This window comes from Chiloscyllium plagiosum, unplaced genomic scaffold, assembly GCF_037043375.1.
Source record: "Chiloscyllium plagiosum isolate Xiang-an unplaced genomic scaffold, Cpla_swu_hap1 HiC_scaffold_9, whole genome shotgun sequence".
Taxonomy (NCBI): domain Eukaryota; kingdom Metazoa; phylum Chordata; class Chondrichthyes; order Orectolobiformes; family Hemiscylliidae; genus Chiloscyllium; species Chiloscyllium plagiosum.
In genome coordinates, this window is record NW_028270147.1 from 81,092,101 (window position 1) to 81,104,157 (window position 12,057).

Consider the following 12,057-nt stretch of genomic DNA (forward strand, 5'->3'; position numbering starts at 1 on the left):
ATTAAGCTCTGATCCCCAACATCTGCAGTCCTCACTTTCTCATGGTTATTAATACGTCACAAGATTAAAACAGTACTTAACTGAAAATGAACAAGCCATGTGGTAAGTTTAGTTTGTATCTCCCATACATTTCATTATATTTTGATGCCGCATCAGACTGCACAATGTTACTTTCATAATGTTAATTACACATCAGCCCCTCTTCAGAACTTGCTGTGAAGCACTATTAACCTCACCATTATTTTGGCAGCAATTTCTGGCCCGTTATCTACCCAGTGATCAACAAAATCCATTTAGTGAACTTATTTTGACCTGTTATGAGAAGGCTCAATCACATGAAGATAATGTGAGTGTTTAATTCCAGAAAAAAACTCTGCTGATGTCAGATTCAGTGATGTGTCATGTGTGCAGATGTGATCAACAAAATGCTTGCTGATGATACAAACTATAACCATGACGGAGATTTAAATATTTACTTGAAATGTTTTGTCTCATTTGTTTGGGCTGAAGCCTCTATAATTATCATTTATCCCATATGAAAAATAAACCAGAAATTAGTATTTTAAAAACTGGAAAAATTCAGGGTCAATATGTTACTAGATGTAGATGAAAGTTTAGAATTCCTCATAAAAAAAGTGGCTGATCCTTTACATGTGAAATTTCTTTGAAAAAGAAGCATATATTTCATAATGGGAGAGTGAGTATCAAAATGAGTTTGAGGAATGTGTTTCTTTCCCTGGAATCTGGTTCCAAATGTAACTGTCGATGGATGAGGAGAAATTCCTCCATAAAATTTCAGTTGTTACCGACCCTGAATGTGATAAGGCAACGAAAATACACCCTGCTTTCTCCTTAACTTTGACCACAAAAGCATAAAGTGCTTAACTTGCTTTGGCTCCAAAGCTATCCAAATTTTATTTTATTTTATTCTGTAGCTAACTCTAAAGTTGTACTTGTGTGATCAGAAACTTGAATATAAGAACAACTGAAAGAACAGCTTATAAGAACACATTTATTATGACACCAGATAACCACACTAAGAAAAGACAAAAAAAACCCAAGTTCTCATTCTATTTTTTGAACTTCTTTCTCATTATTCTATTTTATTTTCTATTTCTTCATGTACCTTTTGTTTAATATGCTATTTTGTCTCTCCCTGGCATCATTACTACAGTGTTTTTTTGTGTTGCATTCTTTTCTATATCCCACTTAACTATCTGTTTTTGCCCTTCATTCTCCAGCTTTGTTTTTCTTATCTTTCTCATTTGCCCAGATTCAATGATCTCTGAGCTAATAGACTCCATGCTACCCTGAAATAGATGCTCATCTGATGCATCAATGGTAACTGAGATGGTGATGGTCGAGAGTGTCAAGTTCCTGGGAGTGATGTTCATCAAAAATCTGTCCTGATCCACCCACATCGATGTGATGGTCAAGAAAGCACAACAATGCCTCTACTTCATCAGGAGGCTAAGGAAATTTGACATGTCCACAAGGACTCCTACCAATTTTTATAGTTGTACCACAGAAAGCATTCTATCAGTGTGGTATGGCAACTACCCTTCCCAAGACCATAAGAAACTACAGAGAGTTGTGAATACAACCCAGTCCAGCACACAAACCAACCTTCCATCCACTGACTCCATCTACAATTCTTGTTGCCTTAGGAAAGCAGCAAATATAATCAAAGACCCCTCCCAATGTGGTTTTACTCTCTTTCACCCTCTTCCATCAGGGAGAAGATATAAAAGTTTGAACATACCTTTACACAGTTTCAAGAACAGCTTCTTCTCCACTATTATCAGACTTTTGAAAGGACCTCAAATGTTAATTCTAATCGTTCGCTCTCTCTCTCTCGTGTGTACCTTCTCTGCAGTTGTATTCTGTACAATGTTCTGCTACTAGATAACTTTTTAATGGAATAATCTACCTGTATAGTACGCAAAATATCACTTTCCACTGTTACTCAGTATATGCAACAACATTAAATCAACCAAAGCACCAACAGAATTAGGAATGGGAGTTCTTCATAATACCAAAAATGTAATTGCGTATTTCCCTCTGAAATCTGTGACATTCCTTTGGCAGTCTGGAAGCGAAAGATGCTTTCAGAAATGGATTGCCAAAAAAAAATGCATTCAGTTCAGGGTTACCTTAGAACATTGGTATACCTCTGGACATGGGTAAGTTGTTCCCTTAGATGGGAATAAGCAGAAGTATGTTTATTTACATTGTAGCAAATTTGCAGTTGTCATTTTGGAAATAAATTGGGCAAAGGTTCACGTTCATTGGTCTTTCCGTTCAACAAATATTTAGTAATTAGAACAATCTGGTTAAGGATTGTACAAAATCTGGAAATGAGAAAAGCAAACTACAGTTATGAAGTACTTGTTAACTGAAAGAAATCAACTTTGTCTTCTGTGGCTTTCTAAAATGCAAACAGCTGTTACCAGCAACCAACACTGCAATTTTGCTCAGAATTGCAATGTATTTGTAATATTGTCATAATATGTTTTCCACTACATGTAAGTTGGTATTAATTAATTATACTTGTTGCTGGCTCCTCCAAGCTGGCTTTATCTGTCTGAAAGTCTTTACAACCAATTAATGGGGAGAGATGGAGATTACCAGTGGGAAGGAAGAAAACAGATATTAAAAACAGAACACCTCTAATGGACTTGAATCAGTTGCACCACATAACTCAAAAAACCTAGGTATGCAACAAATCTTCAAAAAAAAAACACAGACAGCCAAAGCACAAGTGACATAATTGCATTTTAGAAGGGTTTTACAAGAAATTATGTTCTAAGTCCAATTGGCCCAAATACTTGCATCTTCCATTGATAAGGTCTCTCGCTCACCCTTTTTTCTTAAAAATAAAATGATCTTTTTCTTTGCTTTAACTAACTCCAATTTGCTGCTTGATTCCCGTTTCTTACTTTTAGGTATTCCAGCTTGTTTGTTCCATGATAATTGCTGATTACTGTAATGGCATGGATTGTTCTTGCTAATAAAAGGTACATCATGCAAAATGCTGTATACAGCAACAATGCAGCCTGCTTCCATGTTCAAGCAACAGAGAAACAGGTTCATTAAAAAAGGTGCAGATACAGAACTGTGGTTCTTTGGAAAGATCCTTAACTATTTTACTACATGTCATTAGATATTCATAAATGCTAAAAGATTGTAATCACTTTTTATAACTTTAACAAGGATTATTTAAATTAATGCCAATTTCATTGTTTCTACCTTTCTGTTGATTCTATGAGTATGGAAAACTGCAGCTTTGTGTCTGAGGAGTTAGAAAGTAGTTCCTAATCAGGGTAAATCCATTTCACAAACTGGGGCTGATGCTGTTGACACGACCATCCCAATATAGTTTAAACCACATTTTGTGAGGCAGTAAAAGATTTTCGATTGAACCATGTTGAATGAACAATCCTAAAAGAAGAGTTACTTGCCTTATACAACAGCACAGCAATAGGCACAGTTTGCTTTTCAAGTGAGGTATAAATACTAAAGACTTTCAGAAACCCACAGAATATATCTGCTTTCTTCAGGTATTTGTACAGAACTCAACTGTCCTCACCAAAGACTGTGTGATGCCAACAGTTTGGCTGAAGCTCAATGTAACATGAACATTAACTCCTTCAGAATCAATAACTTATTTGTGTTTTATTAGTGGAATAAAAGAAATGAACTTATTCGTTTGAAGGCAAGACAAATTTCATTCCATGCAAAGGAGCAGATAGAAAAAACAATTGTTGGGTTCTTACTCAAATTCACTATTACTCTTCTTGTTGATTGTACTTGTAGCATTCTAACAACCATGATGCTTGCTTGTGCCTTCTAGTTATATATATGTAAGCTCTTTGTAATGATCTAGGAGATAGATCTGTGGTATTCTCTGTAATTTGCAGCTTTATCTCAATGTGACCTCCATCTAACATTAACAGATCATGTTAAATCATTGTCATTTGTTTTTCCATTATTTTGTATATGGAATAATCCATCACAGCAATGCCTAACCATTTAGAAAAAAACAGGAGATGCAGCTCAGCAGTAATTCACTTATGCAAGTTGCTTCAGGGGATTGTTGTGAAAGCAATGTGGTTTTATTTGCTGTAATCTGTTAAAACACAAAGTGTTCCCTTCAGGCAATAGTGTTTGTGCCAAGCAACTGAAGACATTAGAATCTGTTTCGCTGCATCGCAATCGTTTTATTTATATGTGTCAGGTTTGCTCACTGGATTACACTCTCTCTTCTAAGCCAGAAATTCCTGGGTTCAAACCCCATTCTCAGACTTGAGTGACACTTATGTTGTACAGAGGAAGTATAGATGCAACAGGGGATCACCAATCACAGGTGCAAGTTATATTTGAGGAAGGGCAAGAGCCTTTACCACGAAATCCTCAACTAAAACCAAGGAACCAAATATCTCTTCCCTCCTCTCCCATCTTTCCCTATCATTGCACTTGTTCAAGTCTCCAACTTTCCTGAGTTCTGATGGATGGTCATCGACCGGAAACGTGGGTGGAATTAAACGTGGTCAGCAAGGGGCTCATAATCCACAATAAAATCTTGTGCTGCCTACACTGACCTGACCTCTGAATATCCAGATATAAGGCTTCGGAGAGCTGCCAGCATTACTGCAGTGTCAGTATCGCCACTGAAAGAAGTGGCCACTGCCAACACTCTACTGGGATCTGGACAGAGAATTAGTCTTGGATCCCTCTGGAGAGAGCTAGGTGGAATGGGATGGAGTTTCCAGGGATCGACATGCTGACTGAGTTGGGGAGGAAGATCTAAAACAAAGCAGACAACTGACTTCCTTCATAAACCTCTCTGCACTACACTCCTTCCCCCTCTTCTAGGGGTGTGGTTTCTTAATTGGGCACAGAACGCATTTCAACCAGGGCTACCACCACCACCACCAGGTGGCCTCCATGGAGAATGTGACCTTCTCCTAGCCCAGCAAGATGAGGCCAGCAATGGGCCTCCAGGCAGGAAAGTGCCCAAAAGTTTTTCTGCCCAGAATTAATTGCAGTGAAGCTGGATGGCTGTGACATCTCCACCACACCTCCCTACTTAGATCAAATGGACCACTACCTTCGAACCTGCCTTTTGGGGTGAATTAAGTTCTGCCTGTTCAATTTTTTCTTGCTCCATCAATGATACCTGAGCATTTCCAGCATTTTCTGTTTATAGATTATACAGCTGTCTATTTTATTGCCATTGTGCCATGGCTCTGTGCCATGTTTGCTGGCAAGTTTTCTTCACAAGTAACCTATTGGCTGTGATTGTGAAATGTTACAGTGGTGAAGCTAATCAGCTTGTCTCAATGTTGTGTTATTGGGCATGAATTTCCACATGATTGTTTAAAAGAGAGATCACATAACATGCTCAATAAATATTTCATCAAAAGTTGACTTCCTGATTTTGTTACGGCTACAATGGTGTGGCCAGGTGTTGAGAGAGTTTTCCTAGTGGAATAGAAGAAAGCTGGAGAACTTCCCTGTGGCTCGCTTTGGATTGACTGACAAAAGCTGCTTTCTTAAGACTCTAGTCTGTAGGAACATTCCAGAAGACCTGCAGTTTCTGGATTGCATACTCCTGGCAGATTATTCACTAAACACTAGATGACCGCTAATGGATTTAACATGTCATATGCAACAACACTGCTTTGAACGGTTTCTGTTATTCTTTAATGGAATGTTCCAGAGTTCCTTAACATTAAAGTAGCTAATTATTGCCATGCCAGCATTAGTTTTTGTTTGGCCAATGAAGAAATCACACATGGCAAGGACAGATTATGTTCCGATATTAAGATGAAGCTTGAAGTTGAATTTGCATGATTCTTGGCAAAGTCCAAAACATCTCATTTCAGATTTCTGATAACCTAATCATCCGGAAAACATGCTCCATTCTGGATGTTATTCAGGAGGAAATTAAAGTTCTTGGAAACCAAAAAAACTGTTCTAAACAGTAACATTAAGACAAAGATGGATAGATTTTTGAACAGTAATGGAATTAAGGGTTATGGCGTGCAGATTGGTAAGTGGAGCTGAGTCCACGAGAAGATCAGCCATGACCTTATTGAATGGTGCAGCAGGCTTGCTGGGCCAAATGGCCAACTCCTGCTCTTATTCCTTATGTACTTATGTTCTTATTATTTACTGTCATTCTGAATGATCCAAATTGGCATGGTTAATAAAATTCAGTCAAGAATGGGCAAATTAAACAGACTACTTGGGGGTTAAATCCACCTAAATTCTAAATAGATGTACAAAGCAACTGAAATATTTATAGGATAACATTTCCTGGAATGTATCTAGATAGGCCTGCAGTTACACTTCCAATTTTCAGCATTTTTTTAACCATAATTAGTTTCTGGCGACAGTCTAAGATGGAATGCTAAAGAAATGATTGTTGACTTCAAGACTGTGTCTATTAGCAAAATCAGATATAATCCAGTTCAAAGCAGCCAATGTCCCAAATCTCAAATTCAACATTCTTTTTGTAAATAATGGTGTATTCCTTGCACTCTGATCTTCATCCACTTATATAAAAAAATTTATGAGTGAGCTGCGTGGTGGAATTTCATGCACTTGGAGGGATCTTCTATTAGGAGAGGCTGGCAAGGTTGGAATATCTTTTCCCTGAAGCATAGGACATTGAGGGATGACTTCATTGAGATTTATAAAATCATGAGAGGCATAGAAAAGCTGAACAGCCTTTTTGGCTGGGTTAGGAAGTCCAAACCTAGACGGCATAGATTTAAAGGTGAGAGGGGAAAGATTTAAAAGGCAAAAACAGAAATTATGGAAAAGCTCAGTAGGTCTAACAGCATCTGTGAAGAAAAATCAAAAGTCAATGTTTTAGGTCCAGTGACCCTTCCTCCGAACCATTAGGGGCTTGCTCTGTACCACATTTGTAGACAATTCTGAGGAAGGGTCACTGGACCTAAAACATTAACTTTGATTTCTCTCCACAGGCGCTGCAAGACCTGCTGAGCTTTTCCAGCAATTTCTGTTTTTGTTTCTGATTTCCAGCATCCATGGTTCTTTCAGTTTTTATTTAAAATTTAAAAGGCGCCTGATCAGCAATTTTTTCAGCCAGGTGGGATGTATATAGAATGAGCTGCCCGAGGAATTGAGAAAGGTGGATTCAATCACAACATTTAAAAGACATTTGGACAGGTACATGGATAGGAAAGGTTTAGAGGGATATGGGGGCCAAATGCAGGCAAATGGGACTAGTTCTGTTTAGTAAACCTGGTTAGCGCAGACGTGTTGGGCCGAAGGGTCTGTTTCCATGCAAATAACTCTTAAGTGCATGTATGTATCTCAATAATCCTGTCTTTGTGTGAAACCTGGGAACAAAATTGGAGTTAGAATAAAGGCCTTGCTGTTGGAGGTCCATAATTCTGGTTTTCAGTTGACCTTCAGTTTACATAGCTAATCTCAAAAATAAACAGGGTCTTAAAATGCTTCCAAGTAATGGTTAAGTAACATCAGAACCCCAGCACTATTTTTTGTTTGAACCTATCATATTCCTCATCCTGCTCATGGATGATGGTGAGATGGGCATTTTTAGCAGGGTTGAAATGGTGATCTGGAAGCAGATCTTGCAATTATGTTTTCCTTGTTTTGGAGAATCAGGCAATATGAACCCCGATGCCTTCTGTTACTTTATAACTTTGCTACCGAGAGCTGTTGTGTCATTCCCTTTGCACTGCTGGTATGTGACGATTGTTGGATTTCAATCCAACCCCAAGTGGTCGGCTGCCTATTAGCAGTATGTTTAATGCTGACAGTTTGCCTAGTCCGAACAAGTGAAAGCCAAGCAATAAAATGGTTTGTGTCTCCTTTCACCATCAAATAGGTTGACAACTCATCGTCTCACTGACTCAAAATGTACCTTAAAGATGAAAGATGCCCCAAAGTTTCCAATGGTGCAAGAGTCAGGGCCTGAATGGACCCAAAATCAGAAACAATATTTTGCAAAATAGACAGGGAGAGGTACTCCTGAACTTTATGCATGCTGTCCACCACAATAGCTAATTTGTTAAAATTGCATTCAAATACCTTGGTAGTTTTTTGGAAATAATTAAACATCTTGTTTAAATCCTTAAATGGCCTGAGTAGGAACAATAACACTATGAGCTTTTTAAAACAAGTTACCCTGTCTGTCTGTTTTTTCATTGCTCCTGTTACCTTAATGCCACCTACCAGCCGTAGTTTCACAGTAGTGTGAGAGGGAACTCATTGATTGCTTCAGTTTGTCATGGTGGAATCGGATAAGTCTAAGTTTGATGCTTAAACATTGATATTTGTACACACCCTGTGACAGTTAATAAAATTGTTCATGACTTCGACACAGAGTTTAGCTCTCTCCAAATACCAATAGTTTGGTAGATCACTAGCGTTTAAGTGTAACTTCTAGAAAATGTTTCAACTGAGTTTTATACTATTTTGCATAATCATCAGTTCAAGACTAACCCTTCTGCATTTTGTAATAGCAATAATTTTTCTATGTACTTAAACTTTTCAACCAGTACACTGCATTATCATCAACACAGTGTTAACATTATCAGTGGTGTTAAGGAAATAGTCAAATCTCTTCTAACCATGAAACTTGTTGATAGCAGTCTCAGAATAATTAGGCTTTGAAATTTTGACATTGTTTGCTCACAATAATAAGTGTAATAAGTCAACTGCTTATTAGACCTGTTCAGAACAGAATAGTCTAAAATCAACAAGAGGCTCAAGCCTTTCAGTTTCCTGTGGAAAAGTTATCAAATTCACTTTTTAGCAAATGGTTTTGTTTTGGCAAAAAATGAATACAATGAGCAATTGTTTCAACAACGTTTGAAGAGATTTAATACAAGATGAAAAATGTGGATTTATCAAACAATAACAATTATACACCCATATTTAATGGATAGAAGAGTGTCTACTTGCTGATTATAATAAATGAGCTTGATTATCATCTATTACCTGTGGGGCTTGGCTGATTTCTCAGCTTTATCTGAGTACGGGATGATGTACTCAGAGATCATCTCCGGCTTCTGCAGCAATATGCCTAACTTTGATTTTATTTCTTTGGCCCTGTAAGATAAAGCACAAAAATTAATGTTGTTGGTTGTTTACTTCATGAAAGATTAGATTTCCAAATATTATAATCAAACAGTTGGCGGATTGAAATTTGGACAGCTGTTTACTGTCATGTCTAAACTGAGACGATGTTGATGTTTATCTGGCTCTTCAACTCCCATGTAAAAATCATTCTTTCGACAAATTGAATAATCTCAAATCAATTTAGATGTCTACTTTTGTTTACTACAAAGCCTTATTTATAATCTCAAGCTTAAAATCTGGCTATAAAACAAAAACAAAAAGCATTGAAAGAGTTAAAAGTCACTTACTCACTACAAAAGATGGAACGTGGGAGTTCCACAAGGAACATTGTTGGGCTACTGTTCTTTGTAATTTATATTGTTTTGAACATAAGCAATCAAAAGTACAATGTTTATATTTGTGGAGGACACTAAGGTAGGTGGATGTAGTTGACACTGAGGAAGAAGTACAAGAAGAAAAGTAAACTTGTAGAATGGAAATGTATTTGAATATAGAGAATGGTGATGCAATGCATGTTGGTAAGGAGCCACAATGTCCACATACTCCTTTGAATAAGAAGAATCTATAATGGTAAGGGAAGTAGGACTGGAGAAAGCTGCTGCTCAGAAACAAGAGTGATGAACTTAGAGCATGGATCAGTACTTGGGGCTATGGTGTTGTGGCCATAACGGAGACGCGAGTTTCACAAGGGCAGGAATGGTTGATTGATGTTCCAGGGTTTAGAACATTTAAAAAGAATAGCGAGGGTGGAAAAAAAGGAGGGGGTGTAGCATTGCTAATCAGAGAGTGCATCACAGCTACAGAAACGAAGGTTGTTGAGGAAGGTTTGTCTACTGAGTCAGTATGGGTGGAAGTTAGGAACAGAAGGGAACAGCCACTACATTGGGGGGTTTTCTATAGACCACTTAATAGCAGTAGAGAGATTGAAGAACTCCTAGGCGGGCAGATTCTGGAAAAAAGTGCAGATGTAAACAGGGTTGTTGTTACGGGTGATTTCAACTTTCCCAATATCGACTGGAACCTCCCAAGTGCAGATGGACTGGATGGAGCCGTTTTTTTCAGGTGTTCAGGAGGATTTCCTTACTCAGTATATCAACAGGCCGACGAGAGGAGAGGCCATTTTGGATTTGGTGCTTGGCAATGAGCCAGACAGGTGTCAGATCTTGCGGTGGGAGAACACTTTGGTGACAGTGATCACAACAGCCTCACATTTACCATAGCCTTGGAGAGGGAAAGCAGCTGTTACTGAGGGAAGATATTTAAACTGGGGAAAAGGAAACTATGACGCTATCACCAGAAATTGGGAAGTACAGATTGGGAGCAATTGTTCCACGGAAAGGGCACAGCAGACATGTGGCGGCTATTTAAGGAGCAGTTGTTGCAAGTGATGCATGAATTTGTTCCTCTGAGACAAGTAAGAAGGGGTAAGATTAAGGAACCTTGGATGACAAGAACAGAGGAGCTTCTCATCAAAAGGAAGCAGGCAGCTTACGTAAGGTGGAGGAAGCTAGGATCTAGCACAGCTTAAGAATATTACAGGCTTGCTCGAAAGGAGCTCAGAAATGGACTGAGGAGAGCCAGGAGGAGGCATGAAAATGGCTTGTCAAGAAGGATTATGGAGAACCCAAAGGCATTTTACTCACAGGTGAGGAATAAGAGAATGATCAGGGAGAAGGTAGGGCCGATCAGGGATAGCAGAGGGAACTTGTGCGTGGAGTCTGAGCAGATAGGGGAAGCCCTAAATGAGTTTTTTGCTTTGGTTTTCACTAAGGAAAGGAACCTTGTTGTGAATGAAATCTTGAGGAACTGGGATACAGTCTTGACCAGATCAAGATTGATGAAGTTGATGTGCTGGAAATTTTGGAAAACAGTAAGATTGATAAGTCCCTAGGGCCAGACCAGATTTATCCTAGGCTGCTCCTGGAAGCGAGAAAGGAGGTTGCTAAGCCGCTGGCAAGGATCTTTGCCTCCTCACTCGCTACAGGAGTCATACCAGAGGATTGGAAGGAGACAATGTTGTTCCTCTTTTCAAAAAGGGCAATAGGGGAATCTCTGGCAATTACAGACCAGTCAGTCTTACGTCTGTGGTCAGCAAGGTTTTGGAAAGAATTCTGAGGGATAGGATTTATGACTATTTGGAAAAGCAAAGTGTGATTAAAGGTAGTCAGCATGGCTTTATGAGGGGCAGGTCATGCCTCACAAACCTTATTGAGTTCTTTGAGGAGGTGACAAGACAGGTCGACGAAGGTCGAGCAGTGGATGTGGTGTATATGGACTTCAGCAAGGCATTTGAGAAAGTTCCCCATGGTAGGCTCATTCATAAAGTCAGGAAGAATGGGATACAGGGAGATTTGGCTACCTGGATTCAGAATTAGCTAGCTGACAGAAGGCAGAGAGTGGTTGTAGATGGAAAGTATTCTGCTTGGAGGTCAGTGATGAGTGTGTTCTTGGGCCTTTGCTCTTTTTAATTTTTATAAAAAGACTTGGATGAGGAGGTTGAGGGGTGGGTTAGTAAATTTGCAGATGACACAAAGGTTGGAGGTACTTTGATAGTATCAAGGGCTATTGCAGGCTGCAGTGTGACATTGACAGGATTCAGAGCTGGGCTGAGAAATGGCAGATGGAGTTCAACCTGGATAAATATGAAGTGATGCATTTTGGAAGGTCGAACTCAAATGTTGAATATAGGATTAAAGACAGGATTCTTGGCAGTGTCGAGGAATAGAGGGATCTGGGTGTGCAAGTACATAGATCCCTCAAAGTTGCCATCAAAGTGGATAGGGTTGTTAAGAAAGCATTTGGTGTTTTGGCTATCATCAACAGGGGGATGGAGTTTAAGAGCTGTGAGGTTTTGTTGCAGCTCTACAAGTCCCTGGTAAGACCACACTTGGAATATTGTGTCCAGTTCTGGTCGCC

At 38.9% G+C, this 12,057-nt stretch overlaps 1 protein-coding gene across 1 annotated transcript in view; it reads right to left on the reverse strand.

The window, feature by feature from the left end:
- LOC122554580 (regulator of G protein signaling 5-like) overlaps positions 1-12,057 on the reverse strand; it is a 45,851-nt gene that overhangs the window by 13,864 nt on the left and 19,930 nt on the right. Inside the window, exon 2 of the mRNA XM_043699841.2 lies at positions 9,001-9,111. Within this exon, the coding sequence (XP_043555776.1) occupies positions 9,001-9,111 (111 nt within the window). The remainder of the gene's footprint in view (positions 1-9,000; positions 9,112-12,057) is intronic.